The sequence below is a fragment of the Ranitomeya variabilis genome, chromosome 2 (assembly GCF_051348905.1).
Source record: "Ranitomeya variabilis isolate aRanVar5 chromosome 2, aRanVar5.hap1, whole genome shotgun sequence".
Taxonomy (NCBI): Eukaryota; Metazoa; Chordata; class Amphibia; order Anura; family Dendrobatidae; genus Ranitomeya; species Ranitomeya variabilis.
In genome coordinates, this window is record NC_135233.1 from 112,026,030 (window position 1) to 112,043,627 (window position 17,598).

General features: G+C 42.2%; 1 protein-coding gene across 5 annotated transcripts in view; it reads left to right on the forward strand.

Annotated features, from left to right (window-relative positions):
• The window catches only part of RRBP1 (ribosome binding protein 1), a 79,093-nt gene that overhangs the window by 40,666 nt on the left and 20,829 nt on the right, over positions 1-17,598 (forward strand). For all 5 annotated transcript variants that reach the window (XM_077282834.1, XM_077282837.1, XM_077282836.1 and 2 more), the window contains 9 exons: positions 884-1,037; positions 2,761-2,899; positions 5,475-5,662; positions 6,912-6,949; positions 7,966-8,056; positions 9,397-9,489; positions 10,452-10,544; positions 11,057-11,146; positions 12,874-12,963. In XM_077282834.1, the coding sequence (XP_077138949.1) occupies positions 884-1,037; positions 2,761-2,899; positions 5,475-5,662; positions 6,912-6,949; positions 7,966-8,056; positions 9,397-9,489; positions 10,452-10,544; positions 11,057-11,146; positions 12,874-12,963 (976 nt within the window). The remainder of the gene's footprint in view (positions 1-883; positions 1,038-2,760; positions 2,900-5,474; positions 5,663-6,911; positions 6,950-7,965; positions 8,057-9,396; positions 9,490-10,451; positions 10,545-11,056; positions 11,147-12,873; positions 12,964-17,598) is intronic.

Sequence of the window (17,598 nt, forward strand, 5' to 3'; positions counted from 1 at the left end):
TGCCGCCCTCTCATTTGTGATAATACATGTTCCATATCAAAACTACGGTGACAAAATGGTGAACGAATTTTAATACATTTATTTTAGTGTATTTGTATACATTTTATATTGGTTATTCTTTACATTCTCATTTTTTAAAAAAAATCCTTTTTATATCCTTTGAATAAAATAAATCACTCCATTTAAAGGGAATCTGTCAGTAGGATCAACGCTGCTAAGTTATCTCGATGGGAAGATAGGTCATATAATGTCCTATTCCAGGAAACCCACGTTTTTAAAAAAATGTTAATGAGCTATTCTTATCTTTGAGCTGGACACTGATCTGCATGAGGATCTGCCTCCAGAGATTATTTTAAATACAAGGGAAGAGTTACCAGTGTGAGACATGTAATGGCTGACAGGCTGCTCTCCTGATCTACATGTCTCACACTGGTAACTCCTCCTACTCAGGGAGATCAGTGTCCAGCCCATAGATCTTACAGATCAGTTAAATATTAAAAAAAAATAAAATAAAAAAAAAATGTTTTCTGGAGTAAAACATTGGATCAGCGATATCAAGGTGTCATTTTTATTCAATTTACTATGACTTGCGTACCCATATAGATGGCTTAGGAAGGTTGACCCTACTGACAGATTTCTTTAAAGTTCGTCTAAAAGCAGAGGCAGCCTTATGTGTAAGGGGGAAAAAAGCCACATAAACAACACAAGTGGCCCAACAAAAAAAAGGTTGGACGCAATAAACCATCACATGCTCACAATCAGTAAATCGTTGTCCATCTCCACCTGGAATCCGTTCTTCAAACACTTTTTTTTTAATTCATATTTGTCTAAAAGCTTCGTGCTGGGAAATTAAAACAATGATATTGATATTTTACTCTTTTAGGCAGAATGCAGAACTGGCTAAGCTTCGTCAAGAATGCAGTAAACTGTCCAAAGAACTGTCTGAAAAGTCAGAAGCGCTGCAGCAGGAGGAGCAGAAGAGGAAGAGTGTGGATGGAAAACTCTCTGCCTACGAAAAACAAGTGTCCCAATTGGAGGTACAACCGAGTCCAGTCCAGCAACCTCTGAGGCTACTTTCACATTTCCGTTTGGATCCGTCACAATGCATCGTTTTGGTAAAAAAACGCATCCTGCAAATTTGCACGCAGGATGCGTTTTTTTCCCATAGACTTGTATTGCCGACGGATCGCGACGTATGGTCACACGTCGCGTCCGTCTTGCACTGCATGCGTCGGGTTTTGGCGGCCCGTCGTCTCGGAAAAACGTTCAAGGGAACGTTTTTACGTACGTCGCATCCAGTGTTTCACACTGCGCATGCCCATCAGGAAATATCGCTCTCACGATCTTTCCTGCTGGGCAACGCAGACGGAAATGTGAAAGAAAACACTTCCGTCGGTACGTTGCGCCGGCCCCGTACCGTCGGAAGTGTGAAAGAAGCCTATGAAAACACAACATATTACCACTTATCATGCTTTATAATACTAATATGGCTTATGTCAGGGGTGCACATTCTTTTCTGCTCTATGGGCCTTATCGTCAGATTACAGCCATCCCAAAGGTCGCAATAAAGCTTAAAGGGTACCTCAGCTTTCAAGTAACTACTCAAAATAAGGGGTTCTGTGTGACTAATAACATGAGGAATAACACAATTTTTGGCCATTCTGTGACTTCTGTCCTGCATTCTCCCCAGTTTTCCCCTTTCCATGCTCTCTCTTTAACTTGTAAGCCACTGGTTGCTGTGGGAGGAGGAGAGCTGGCATAATCTTTCCCATAGACCACACAGAGAGAAGGGAACGCCTGCTGTGTATTCACGGTTTAGCTCACAGAGGCCAGCTGCAGCAACGTGATGACGTTATACAGCAGAGCTGAGTGGTCTTGATCTAAATCAACCTCTGAGGTGAGGTAAAACGCTTGTTACAGAGCTCTGCACAATGGTTTTCAGTCTTCCCTTCCCTTCTCCTCACTTCTCCTCCTCCTCCTCCTCCCTCTCCATACAGGATAATGGGATGTCACATGACACCTGCTGTCCATCTACTGAGCTGCTACTTCCACAGTGGGTGGGGAGTTCAGGAGGCATGGGGAGGAGAAGAAGTGTCTGATAAGTGGGGAAGGAAGCTGATTTCTAGGATACATTACAAATATTCTTACAATTGCCTATACTGTTGATTTTATACAAAGATCTATTACCAGTGACCTGCTGAACCCCCTCCCCCACCCTTAACTGCCATCTTGGTCTCCCCATGAAGCTCAGCCACAGGATGCTTTTTAGGAAGGGTAAAGCCGCCATGACATCCTCTTGGATCATATCTTGCTAGTATGTGATGTGCTTAGGTGTAATATTATTAGTCCAAGGGTCACCCTATATTGTTGTGTGTATTCGTGGCTTACCTCACTTTCTGGGTGCCATGCTCTTTTGTCGGAAGGAGTGAGGTTGCAGTAGCCGGTATGGTAGACATTGGGGTTGTTAAAACGTTAACGTATTTGCTGTGGCTTTTCTGTAAAAAAATAAATAAAAAAATCTTAAGACTAATAAGTTACCAGTAAAGTGGATTAGGTTTCCACATATCTCCTCTAAACCTTGCGGAAAATTAAGCCTGGAAATTGACATGTTGTGCAAGTTACAACACCTGCAATGTCAATTATTTTATCATATAATTTTACATTTTTGGGCTTGAGACAATGGTATAGAGTTGTGTACTATGTTTTTTTTTTTTTTTTTTTTTTATTATATAATAATATTATTATTATTATTATTTTTAGACTCTACAGCAGGAGAGTGAAGCTTCACTACAGAAAAGACTGGATGAAGTCAGCGAAGAGCTGCGCAAGTCTCAGAATACGTACAAAACACTACTCGCAGACACCGAAAAGGCCAAAGGAGAACAGCTGAACGTGGCAGGTATTGGCTAAAGTGTATGAACCACTTGCATGGATATTGCATTTAATGTTCATCCCAAATGTTCCCTTCTTTTTTATGTACATTTTCAAATTTCTGCCTTTTGTTCACAGTAAAGTCCTGGAGATAAAGGATCCACACAATAAATTTAAACAAAGACTTTCTTAGTATTCCCTTTTTTTTCAAAATTAATTACATTAGTTTTCATTGATTTTTAGATACACTACAGGAAAAATGTAAAACATTGCTCAAGGTGTTGGGTATTGCTCCACCCCCAAAATTTCTGTATCTGATTTTTTTTTTTTCGTTAGATTGGGTTCACAGTGATTGCTCCTACATTCAGTGGCTTCATCAGGGCTTAGCGTGTACATCTATGTGTGTGTATACAGTGGGTACGGAAAGTATTCATACCCCATTAAATTTTTCACTCTGTTTCATTGCAGCCATTTGGTAAATTCATAAAGTTCATTTGTTTTCTCAAGACATGTGAAAGCCCGCATGGAGTTTGCTTAAAAAAAACAAAAAACACATGAAGGACTTCCAGACTATGAGAAATAAGATTCTCTGGTCTGATGAGATGAAGATAGACCTTTTTGGTGATAATTCTAAGCGGTATGTGTGGAGAAAACCAGGCACAGCTACTCACCTGCCCAATACAATCCCAACAGTGAAACATGGTGGTGGCAGCAGCATCATGCTATGGGGGTGTTTTTCAGCTGCAGGGATAGGACAACTGGTTGCAATTGAAGGAAACATTAATGCGACCAAGTACAGAGATATCCTGGATGAAAACCTCTTCCAGAGTGCTCTGGACCTCAGACTTGGCTGAAGGTTCACCTTCCAACAAGACAATGACCCTAAGCACACAGCTAAAATAACAAAGGAGTGGCTTCAGAACAACTCTGTGACCATTCTTGACCAAGCCAGAGCCCTGACCTAAACCCAATTGAGCATCTCTGGAGAGACCTAAAAATGGCTGGCCACCAACGTTCACTATCCAACCTGACGGAACTGGAGAGGATCTGCAAGGAAGAATGGCAGAGGATCCCCAAATCCAGGTGGGAAAAACTTGTTGCATCATTCCCAAGAAGACTCATGGCTGTACGAGCTCAAAAGGTGCTTCTACTCAATACTGAGCAAAGGGTCTGAATACTTATGACCATGTGATATTTCAGTTTTTCTTTTTTAATACATTTGCAAAAATTTCTACATTTCTGTTTTGTGTTTTTTTTCTTCAGTCGCGATGGGGTGCAGAGTGTACATTAATGAGAAAAAAATTAACTTTTTTGAATTTACATTTTCCGCTGTTTCATTGCAGCCATTTGGTAAAGGGGTCTGAATACTTTCTGTACCAACTGTATATGTATATATGTTATGCTGAATTAACTATAACAGTAGCCGAGGTGGAGTAATATGGATTTACATTTAGTAACCACACCTATGTATTACATGAGTGATGTATAGATCAGACTTTGATCTATATGTTGTTAGTCACGTATTTAAATAGAGAATAGTATATTAATGTGGGTGTGTAATTAATGAGCCTTGGTTTTTGTTATTCGTTTAGACTACGCAACAATGTGGGTATGATAAAGGAATGTACATGGTGATTGTGGGACCCCATAGCAGAAGTCTTATTTGGGCGCCCCTCCCCCACCCAATGTAATTCTGCTCCTTAGTGTTCTTACGCACTAAGATACCTCTTTCTTGGTTCCCTGAATGTGTGATGCCATCAAATGTGTCCACCAAACACCGTAAGATACCCCCACAGTTCTCTCTACAGAATAATGGCACTACATACTGTATAACTTCCCCCCACTGTCCTCCACCCAGTATGATGGCCCGCACACACCATATAATGACCCCCACTAGCCCTCCACACAGTATAGAGGCCCCTGCACAACCCACCACATAGTATAATGGACTGCACACAACCCTCCACACTATATATAATGGGCCGCATGCAGTATATTAGCCACCATATGACCCTATAGTCCTCACAATAGTATGATGGCCCCCACAAAGTATTGATTGATTTAAAAAAATAAAATAAAATGAAAAAAAAACCCAGAAAACCCCTCACACTTCCTTGTTCCTCTGCTGCTCCTGTCTCTGCAGTGTGTGGTCTGAAGCTCTGCACCGTGAGCACGATGTAGTGACATTATCGCACCCGCTGCGCTGAGATGTCGGACATACAGGGAGAATAATGTAGGGGGAGCTGACTGCTTCCATCATTGCTTTCAGTTGTATCTGCATCCAGGACGCATATGCACCTGAAAGTGCGAGGCCACACGGGGGCTTCCGGCACTGCTCCCCTTTGACTCACGGGCCCCATAGCGGTTGCGTGGTCTGCCACTATTGGGTATGCCGCTAGTAATATTTTATTATAATTAAGGACATATTGGTTAGTATGGTTACATAAATGGATCCAGGTCCCATGTAGGGATCACATTATGGAAAAAAAAAATAAATGTGATGCATAGAAATTAAAATAAACTTGGTTGTTGACAATGACCCGCAACCAATTGTCTGCCTAATTATGTATGTCACAGCGTTTGTATATTTAATGTTCCCCAAGATCTTCAGACTAAATTGATGTCCTATGAAGCTGAAGGCAAACATAAATCCGAAGAGTTGGACAGACTAAACCAAAAACTACAGGAGGTCACCGGAGAAAACGTACAGCTGTTAGAAAGGATAAAATCCATTGAAGTTTTGATGGAGGCAGGACAGAGCAACGATGCAGAGAAAGGGAAACAGCAACAGGTTGGTGAGATGTTGTCTGAGATGGATCAGCCTGGTGATGTTGTCTGAGATGGATCAGCCTGGTGATGTTGTCTGAGATGGATCAGCCTGGTGATGTTGTCTGAGATGGATCAGCCTGGTGATGTTGTCTGAGATGGATCAGCCTGGTGATGTTGTCTGAGATGGTTCAGGCTGGTGATGTTGTCTGAGATGGATCAGCCTGGTGATGTTGTCTGAGATGGATCAGCCTGGTGATGTTGTCTGAGATGGTTCAGGCTGGTGATGTTGTCTGAGATGGTTCAGGCTGGTGATGTTGTCTGAGATGGATCAGCCTGGTGATGTTGTCTGAGATGGATCAGCCTGGTGATGTTGTCTGAGATGGATCAGCCTGGTGATGTTGTCTGAGATGGTTCAGGCTGGTGATGTTGTCTGAGATGGTTCAGGCTGGTGATGTTGTCTGAGATGGATCAGCCTGGTGATGTTGTCTGAGATGGTTCAGGCTGGTGATGTTGTCTGAGATGGATCAGCCTGGTGATGTTGTCTGAGATGGTTCAGGCTGGTGATGTTGTCTGAGATGGATCAGCCTGGTGATGTTGTCTGAGATGGATCAGCCTGGTGATGTTGTCTGAGATGGTTCAGGCTGGTGATGTTGTCTGAGATGGTTCAGGCTGGTGATGTTGTCTGAGATGGATCAGCCTGGTGATGTTGTCTGAGATGGTTCAGGCTGGTGATGTTGTCTGAGATGGATCAGCCTGGTGATGTTGTCTGAGATGGTTCAGGCTGGTGAGACATGCTAAACCCAGCAGGTTTTCACCATCAGTCATTATGTGCATGCTCCTCAGTCTAGATATAGTGGATTCATATTGTTATAGCGCCCCCCTGTGGTTCTGTTGAGTCCTTCTCAGAACGTCCACCCAAAGTGTTCAGTGCTGGTTAGGAGAAGCCACTTCTACTGCAGTCAAAACATTGGACAAAGTGGGTGGATGTTCTGAGAACATAAAGACACAAGGTGGGGCCTGGCGACTATCACGCCATGGTGAAAGATTGTTACATTTTGTGGGAACTAGGTGATACATTATCATTTGTGGGACTATCCTTAACATGCATTGTTCCTAACAGTGGCACAGTTAGCTCCTTGTAGACAAAACGTCAACTTCATTCTCTTGCCAAGGGGCAAGAAGCAAATCTCCATATTTTATTTTTTTTTCCTTTCCCCCAGAAATAGTTTTTGGCAAACTGGTGTTGATGACGTAATCTTCTTATTTTCTAGGAATGTAAAGATGTAGAAATTACACAGTTACATGCCAGGTAAGGAAACGAAGATGGCCAAGTGTGTGTATGTGTCTCTGTCTCGTGCCCTGTGTATATCAGAGTAGTCTTTTGGAGTGCGTTAGTCATGGCGTTGTGTTTAGTATTTTTTCGGAGTGAAATTGGCAGACCCCCATATTGTCTAGTGTATGTACTTGCTTTGTACCTACCACGACCAATGCACCAAATACAGCCAGATGTACACAGTGTATAATTTATAATATTGAGGAAACATACTGCCTTCTGATACTTAATAAAGAAGAAAATATGCAAAACTGTAAGTAACTTTAAAGGTATTTTCCCATGAAACAAGTACATTGTAACCAATAGATCTTTGAATAATAATTAGTTCCACAATTAGAAAAAATGTTCCTCTGCTGAGATAATCCTATAAATGTGCCCCTGCTGTGTGCTGTGTAATGGCCGTGTCTGACCGTACAGGGACATGGTCTGATCATACCACAGCTCCTGGGCAGGGGAGGAAGAAAAAGGAAGGATACAGACCTGACAACGGGATCACAGCTGTGTTGTGTGTTTTTTTTTTTTTGTTTTTTTTGTGATTCAAAACCTTTTTCGCCCTATTTTTAAGCAATGTTTTACCGGAAAGAAAAATAATCTGTGATCCTGGGATGTCCTATGTCTATTTAAACTCATTCAATTGTGGAAACTTATTATTATTCAGAGATCTAAAATTAACTTTGTTCGTGGGGAAAAAAACTTTTAATGAAAGCTGTTATGAAACAGCATTTACAACTAATAACCTGTAATTTTTCCCGAATGTTTCGTAATACTTCCGTTACTTAATGACTCCAGTCTCTGAACGCTTCCAGCACTGCACTTCTGTATCTCGGAGTCTGTGTTCTTTGATAGTATGGCTGACGCATCGCATTAATGTAATTCTACATACTACTACATTACACTGAGAGGAGACAGAAGTCCCATAAAGAGCGGCTACTTATATGTGAAGTTCTTGATACTTTATTCTTTCTTTTTTTTTTTTTTTTTTTTCTTCTCAGACTTAAAGAAAAAGAAGGACAGATTTCTCTACTAGAGAAAGAGGCTGTCGAGTTAAAGGAGACAATTGAACAACAGAAAAATAAAAATAATGTAAGCCTCCTTGTACTGTTCAGGTGTTGGGTTCTGAGATTAAATGTACTCTTAGTGATGCAGGGACTGAGCAGGTGTAGTCTCTTCAAGAGTCATATAGGTTGGGCGATTACCAGTGTGGATGCTGTGGGAGCCATATTGATTGTCTGCTAGATTGAATACCAGTGTGGATGCTGTGGGAGCCATATTGATTGTCTGCTAGATGAGGACTTAAAATACCGAGCAGATAAATGATTATGGGCACAAAAGGAGATGTAAACCCATTGGGTTGTTGTCTGACTTGATGTAGGGTTAAACCAGGGAGTCTAAAGGCTATCCATGCACATGAATTTAATGTGAAAGGGCCGTCCCATCGAATGCATCTGGTGATATTGGAGGAAAGACCGTAATGTTTGATCCTTTTGTTTCTTCAAGAAAAAGTTGCCGCACGATGTGTCTGGCTGTGGCCAACTGCAGTCTTCTCATGGAAAATACATGTTCATCCTAGTCATGCCTGCATGTGTATAAGGGAGGCAGGAAGGATATGTTGCCCAAATAAGCCTGTGGCCAAACGCTGTCCATTGTTTCAAAGGGGTTGTCAACTACTAGGACAACCCCTTCTTGTTCTAAATGTTTGGCCCTGATAAAATAAAAAAAGCTTATACTTTTAAGAGACTGGGAGTCACAGGAACAGAGCGGCAAACCAGAACTCCGCTGGGGGGAGCTGGGCCACTCAGACATTTATTTTATGGGCTAACATTGGTTTTCAGTGTTTGCGATTTGTCTGGTCACTTTTATTGGGCAGGTGCAGCACAATTATGCCAAATGAGAGCTTAGAAAACCACAAGTCTTCCTGAATTAGTCATCTTCACGAGTATTAAACTGACACATTACAAGGCTGTTGGGGTTTTGCAAGATTTTGGTCACCTTATTTGGATGTGTTCTTCCTGTCAGCTGAACATATCCGAGATCCTTGTGTAATTCACTAACCTTACCTCATACATCAGCCGGCACTTCAAAAGGGTTGTGTAAAATGTAATGCTGGTGTGAAGAGGGAGAGCGCTCCAAGTGATGGGGATGGCTAACATTCCCCCATGTCCTGTGTGCGGGGGTGGGGAAAGGGCCCTTGTCTAACCGTTGTAAGCAGATTTATGCTTATGGACGCAGGCACAAAATTGTACCTAAATGATTTACCCTTCTTAGACCCAGCCCTGAGGCTTTGTTTGATGGCTTTATGTGCGGAATTTTTGTAATGTCTGTAGTAATATTTCTGCATGGATTAGTAAAAAGACGAGGACTTGTATTCTAATATCCAGCACTAAAAAAAATAAAGACTAGTCCCTGTGGATTGTTTCCTGCAGGAGCTTCGAGAGAAAAACTGGCAGGCTATGGACGCCTTGGGCAAAGCCGAAAAAACATGTGATGAGAAATTGACCTCCGAGAGGAAAGCCAAGGTATCGCCCACAAAGTCCACAAATCTCGTAAATCCCCACTATGAATAAAATGTTTGTTCAGCCATTAACCCATTCCCATCTGGGCAATTTTTGTGTTTGCGCTTGTGTGTCGTCGTCCCCGGCACCTCTTTATGAGCCATGACGTTTTTCTGTCAACATAACTGTGAGGACTTTTCTTTTTTTTCTTTGGTGGGACAAGTTAGTTTTGTATGATACCATTCTTTGGCGAGCGATTTAGTTTTTGTTGGTCCAATTTTGGCGTACATAAGACATTTTCGTAGCTCTTTGCATTTTTGGAGGAAAAGTGCAGTGGCCGAAAAAAAAAAAAAAAGAAGCAAAACAAAAAGGAAAAAAACAAATAAAAAAGCAAATTTTAGTGTTTGTGTGTGTGCAGATTTTATTCAGGTAGAAACAAATAATGAAGCTACTGTAATTGCATTTGTTGAGATTGTGATACTCCTTTTAAAGGAAATCTGTCAGGTTTTTGCCACCTCACCTGAGAGCCGCATGATGTAGGCACAGACCCTGAATACAACGATGCATCGTTTCGATTATTGTACAGCCGTTCTGATACAATCAGAGCTTTTAGATTTAGCAATGCAGCAGAGCTGAGAAAGCTAACCCAGGCTCTGAATGTGCATAGTCTATAGACAGTGAGCTGCTTATCACAGAAGTGGAAGGAGTCTGACTAGCATACGTGTGTTGCTGTAACGTCTGTAGTCCGGACAACGATACTCGCTCACCAGGTGATGAAACTTGCAGTCTATGTAAAGAACAGCACACAGCTGGACATGGGGCACATCATTGAATTCTGTGTTTTAACCCTTCCTCATGCTGTCCTCAGATTACATAGCATAAACCTGCTGACAAATTCCCTTTAACTTTGAAGCATGCACCCCACGTACATTTTCATTTTTTTTTTTTTTTTTTTGTCACATGACCTATTCTTTGCTGTTTTACAGGATGATCTGGAACAGCAGCTCAGTGGTGTTCAGACTCAGGCCAAAGAAGCATTGATGACCCTTTTTCCGCAGGTGTCCGTAGAGTCTCACCAGGTACACGTCAAGATTCTTCCGTATGTTTAGATATTGTGGCCGACATTTTATCAAGAGGGATGTCATACGCCCCAAATCTTTAGTGTCATCATTTTAATCTCTGCCACCCCTTATTTATCAAATCTCAGATCTAATGATTATAAATAATTAATTTTTTTTAGAAATGCAAATAATTCAGGTGTACTTAACACTATAGGGATAACCATGCCCCCTTCTCTTGTCATTTATTTGACTTTTTGGCGCAAGTGCTAAAATGATAGAAATGGCATAAACCGTTCATAAATTTGGCTTAACCATAAAACTGTGTAGGCAAATGGATCGAAGATCCCAAACATCCAATATTTTCCACTAATTAGAGTAGATGAGCTCAAACACTACAAGTAATGATTCTGAGCAATGAAGTATGTTTAGCATTGCACATCTCTGAATCCTGGTAACAGATGCAGGATAGGAGAAAATCACTGGAAAATGATGTGACCTATGTAATGGCTCTGCAACGTCTTCCTTTCCAGTTATACAGTGAATGGCTTCAGGAGTTCCGCGAGAAATCCTCCGATATACTGAAGCAGCTGAGCCAGCCGCCAGACCAGACGGATTCTTCAGTAAGTCCTTTACCAACTGCTGTAGATATGGATCAGTGCAGAATATGATCATTTTATAAGGGGTTTTGGGTGATTGAAATTCCGATTTTTACATACCCAATTGTTACATAGGAAGGTCTGTAAAAGCGAAGAATGTCTCCAAAGTACCAGACTGTAAACAAACCCTGTGCAGTCTGACCCTATAGCTACTTTACCTTCTATCTTGGCTTTTTCTTGCCAAATTGGTGATGGCTCATTCAGATGTTAGCGGGTTTTTTTGTTGTTTTTTTTTCCCTTCTTGTATGCAGAAACTTACTTTTTCATCAGGTTTTGTGTATGAAAAGGATTCTCAAACTTCTATCAATCAGACCGATACCTAGTACTATAGCCGACAAAAAAAATTCCCATGTTCAAAAACAATCAATCTTTATTAAATATACAAATAAACAATGGTATACGTTAAAAAAATTTAAAAGAAACTGCAGAGATGACCGGTAAGTAAGAATTTTTTATGTTCGTCCTAGAAGGTGTAAATCAATCCAAATTCATGGAGCATGGATATGCCAACAATCAGTGACCCCTATGGAGAAAAATGGGTCAGAAAACATTTAAAGAAATGATATTATCCGGTGCAGATAGTATGATGTCTCCACCTAGGGGTCAAACATGTACATGACACCTCCTGGTTTTATGATATTTCAGAATAAGTCAATCTGGTTTGTCAAAGAGAAAGGTAAACATATTAAATTAATACAGTAAATTCTAAAGTGCAAGTGGTGATATTATTAAGAGCATAGTTCTGTTCAGGTTAGTAGGTACAGGAACAGACAGACTGGCAAGATAGTCCTGGATCAGGGGGTGCCCGATTATCAAGAGTTACAAAAGTAAAAGTGTAAGTGCTTTAGTGTTAATGGGAGCACTCACAACCCAGGTACATGATTATCAAGACCTATAGGAGACCAAAGTTATACATTAAATATGCCTCATAGGACAAATAAACTTATCATATTTAACACCTTTTAGACCCTCTTACACAAGCTTCGCATGGTGCTTCCTCAGAAAGGGATTCCTAGTGCTGTCCTACTTCATTTTTATTTATTCCCCCCCCCTCCCCCGAGGTGCTTTATACTAGTTTAATCCTAGACTAAGGTCACTGACTGACAAACCTCTACCCAACTCAAGATGAGGCTATGGAATCCTGTTCGCTCAATAGGAGTATTACAACAAATGTTCGGGGGTCCCAACGGTCGGAACCAGTGACCAGCAAGTTTCCACGACCGCCAACCCACCGAAAAAAATGAAATGAACTACATTTCAGACAGCAGGTGGCGCCCTATGCACAGAATTCACATAAGTTACTACTCATTGCACGGCGAATAAGCCTCCTTACCTTGGCAAGCCAGAGCTCGTATGTCACTCTCCATAAGGAGAAACGTTACCCCTTAGACCCAGTCCAGAGCCTCTCACCTTGCCAAATCAGTTCTCATGCTTCGCACTGACGAGGGCCAACAGCTCGAAACACCGTGTCTGCGAATTGAGATACTGATGTGGCTTTTATCCTAAGTCATATTGCACGACTCATTAAAGGGTTGATTGTGACTTGTAGGATCGCTACTTCCAACAGGTGGCGCTATAGAGTTAAGTCCTCTTTTTCTCAGAAGAGGCAATCTGAATATTAGTAAGGTTTATGTATTGAGATAATTTTAACACAAATTATTATTTTTATTTTTTTTTACTTTTCTGTTCAGGATTCAATACTGAAATTAAAAGAAGCAGAAGAAGCCCAGGTCTCATTGCAGGCAGAATGTGAACAATATAGGACGATTCTTGGTGAAACTGTGAGCTGTGGTTTTTATTCCATTTATCCCTACAATCGTACAAATGGTGTAGTCACTACAGATGAGCAGCCGGACCAAAACACTGCAAATTTCCTTCTACCTGGCGGCGGCCTCTGTGCCTCTTCTGATTAGTAGGCCCCATGATGTTGTGGGTCCTGCTAATTAGCAGAGGTGCCGAGCATGCTGGCGGGAGGTAGGATGTTCGCAGTGCTCTAGTCCAGTGTCATGGACTACCAGTGGCCCAGGGACCTTCAATTTTTTTTTTTTTTATGTCCATTTTTATGATGCAACATGCTATTGCGCAGCACTGACATTGTGGCCTGTAATATGCAGCCAGCACACTGACCTGATAACCTGGTTCAGGGTTCACTCCGATCCCTGACATTAATTCCCGTCAATCTGAGTTTCTCAATTTTTCTACTGCCTTTCAAGCCAATTCACATCAATGGGTACCAACAAAGCAATATCAGTGTGCTGCCCGTATAATACCATAGTGCCCTTGTAATACCATCTAGCAGCATAATAATTCAGAATAGCGCACCCACCCTGGCAGCACCAGACAAGTGACACAATGCAGTGGAAAATATCCATCCAGCCCCCATTGCGGCACAACATGCCTCCCCTGTAGTACCACACACCACAATGAAGCACACAGTACACCCCAGCGGTCAGCGCCACCTTGCTCCCATTAGTGCCATATATGCTAGACAGTCTATTTACTGCTTTTTTTTTTTTTCTGGTTCATATTGAGCTGCCAGCACAGAGATGCTTGACCAGATATAGCCAAAATTTGGGTTAATTTAAAAAAAAAAAATAACCTTTATTATTTTAATTAAAAATACTGTATTACTTAAAGTGCAGAATATTGACGTGAGTAAATCAGAAGCAAATGGTGAATCTGCTGGTACCTAAATGCAAATCTGATTGGTCCAGTCCTGTCTAAAGCTCCATACAGGATCAGGCCTATGGAAGTATTGAACGGATAACACATCTAACAACCCATATATCCATGACATTGGGATAATGCTTCATTCACAGTGCTGAAGATCAAGACCAAATTATCTATAATATACATACAGAGCCCCCTATACCTCTCCCCTCCAGTGTGTGCGCAATGGTGGGATCATACATCAACTCCCAGATATTAAACATTCAACTACAGGTACCCCAGTGTGTTTTGAGGGTCCCTATCTTCTCTAAAAAAAAATGCAGCATATAGGTTCTCAAAAACATTAATGGACAAATATATTTTTTTTTATTCAGTGACCACTGTTCAAAATGATTAGTCCAGTTGCCTGTCCATTACATGTAGAGCTATATAGACACCATAAACAAACAAATGGTGATCTTAATAGTTAATAAAGAGGATTGATCTCACCCAAATTATCCATAGATTTTCAAGGACCATATATAGGTAACTCTGCCCACAGCAGGGAGGGTGTCAGCCTCCGAAGACCTCCTGGCGCGTTTCCTCCGAATTGGCTCATCACGGGAGCTTCTATGATAGGTGACCCCATGTGAGGACCTATGGTGCTTACTAAACCATTCCTAGCTGCAGTATATGTACAGTACAGACCAAAAGTTTGAACACACCTTCTCATTTAAAGATTTTCCTGTATTTTCATGACTATGAAAATTGTACATTCACACTGAAGGCATCAAAACTATGAATTAACACATGTGGAATTATATATTTAACAAAAAAGTGTGAAACTGAAAATATGTCTTATATTCTAGGTTCTTCAAAGTAGCCACCTTTTGCTTTGATGACTGCTTTGCACACTCTTGGCATTCTCTTGATGAGCTGCACAGCCACGTAGTGTATTGCGCCGCCCACGTAGTGTATTGCGCCGCCCACGTAGTGTATTGCGCCGCCCACGTAGTGTATTGCGCCGCCCACGTAGTGTATTGCGCCGCCCACGTAGTGTATTGCGCCGCCCACGTAGTACATTGCGCCGCCCACGTAGTACATTGCGCCGCCCACGTAGTACATTGCGCCGCCCACGTTGTATAGTCACGTAGTATATTGCCCAGCCGCGTAGAAAATAGCACAGCCAAAGTAGTATATTGCCCAGCCATGTAGTATATAGCACAGCCCATGTAGTATATAGCACAGCCCATGTAGTATATAGCACAGCCCATATGTAGTATATAGCACAGCCCATGTAGTATATTGCACAGCCACGTAGTATATTGCCCAGCCCACGTAGTATATAGCAATGTGGGCATCATATCCCTGTTAAAAAAAAAAAAAAAAAAAATTAAATAAAAAATGGTTATATACTCACCTTCCGGACCCCCGGATCCAGGCGAAGCGGTTACCGACGCTGCTCATGCGCTCCGGTCTCAAGAGTGCATTGCGGTGTCGCGAGATGATGACATAGCGGTCTCGCGAGATCGCTACGTCATCATCTTGTGAGATCGCAGCATGGACCGGTTACCGGAGCGTCGCAAGCGGAAAAGGCCTGTTGTCGATCCGGGGGCCGATTTTATTTATTTTATTTTTATTTTTTTTAATTATTATTATTAACATTAGATCGTTTTACTATTCATGCTGCATAGGCAGCATCAATAGTAAAAAGTAGGTCACACAGGGTTAATAGCAGCGGTAACGGAGTGCATTACACCGCGGCATAACGCGGTCCGATACCGCTGCCATTAACCCTGTGTGAGGGCAGACTGGAGGGGAGTACGGAACGGGAGGAAGGAACGGCCATTTTTCCGCCGGACTGTGCCTGTCGCTGATTGGTCGTGGCAAAACAGCCACAACCAATCAGCGACTGGGATTCCATGACAGACAGAGGCCGCGACCAATGAATATCCGTGACAGACAGACAGAAGGACAGACAGACGGAAGTGACCCTTAGACAATTATACAGTAGATATATATATTACACACACACACACACACACACACACACACACACTTTGTATATATTTATCCTTGAAGACCTCTGGTTACTTTGGGTGCGATCAATCCTCTTTATTAACTACTAGATGGTGGGCCGATTCTAACGCATCGGGTATTCTAGAATATGCATGTTCACGTAGTATATTGCCCAGCCACATAGTATATTGCCCAGCCACGTAGTATATTGCCCAGCCACGTAGTATATTGCCCAGCCACGTAGTATATTGCCCAGCCACGTAGTATATTGCCCAGCCACGTAGTATATTGCCCAGCCACGTAGTATATTGCCCAGCCACGTAGTGTATTGCCCAGCCACGTAGTATGTAGTATATTGGTCAGCCACGTAGTATATTGCCCAGCCACGTAGTATGTAGTATATTGGTCAGCCACGTAGTATATTGGTCAGCCGCGTAGTATATTGGTCAGCCGCGTAGTATATTGCCCAGCCGTGTAGTATGTAGTGTATTGCCCAGTTACGTAGTATATTGCCCAGTTACGTAGTATATTGCCCAGCAACGTAGTATATTGCACAGCCAAGTAGTATGTAGTATTGCCCAGCCACGTAGTATATTGCCCAGCCACGTAGTATATTGCACAGCCGCGTAGTATGTAGTATATTGGTCAGCCACGTAGTATATTGCCCAGTTACATAGTATATTGCCCAGCCACGTAGTGCGTAGTATATTGCCCAGCCACATAATATATTGCCCAGCCACGTAGTATATTGCCCAGCCACGTAGTATGTAGTATATTGCCCAGCCACGTAGTATATTGCCCAGCCGCGTAGTATATTGCACAGCCACGTAGTATGTAGTATATTGGTCAGCCACGTAGTATATTGCCCAGCAACGTAGTATATTGCACGTAGTATATTGGTCAGCCACGTAGTATATTGCCCAGCCACGTAGTATATTGCACAGCCGCGTAGTATGTAGTATATTGGTCAACCACGTAGTATACTGCCCAGTTACATAGTATATTGCCCAGCCACGTAGTATATTGCCCAGCCACGTAGTATGTAGTATATTGGTCAGCCACGTAGTATATTGCCCAGCCACGTAGTATGTAGTATATTGGTCAGCCACATAGTATATTGGTCAGCCGCGTAGTATATTGCCCAGCCACGTAGTATGTAGTATATTGGTCAGCCACGTAGTATATTGGTCAGCCGCGTAGTATATTGCCCAGCCATGTAGTATATGTATATTGCCCAGCCATGTAGTATATGTATATTGCCCAGCCACGTAGTATATGTATATTGCCCAGCCACGTAGTATATTTCCCAGCCACGTAGTATATTGCCCAGCCACGTAGTATATTGCCCAGCCATGTAGTATATTGCCCAGCCACGTAGTATGTAGTATATTGCCCAGCCGCGTAGTATATTGCCCAGCCACGTAGTATATTGCCCAGCCACGTAGTATATTGCCCAGCCACGTAGTATATTGCCCAGCCACGTAGTATATTGCCCAGCCACGTAGTATATTGCCCAGCCACGTAGTATATTGCCCAGCCACGTAGTGTATTGCCCAGCCACGTAGTATGTAGTATATTGGTCAGCCACGTAGTATATTGCCCAGCCACGTAGTATGTAGTATATTGCCCAGTTACGTAGTATATTGCCCAGCAACGTAGTATATTGCACAGCCACGTAGTATATTGCCCAGCCACGTAGTATATTGCCCAGCCACGTAGTGTATTGCCCAGCCACGTAGTATGTAGTA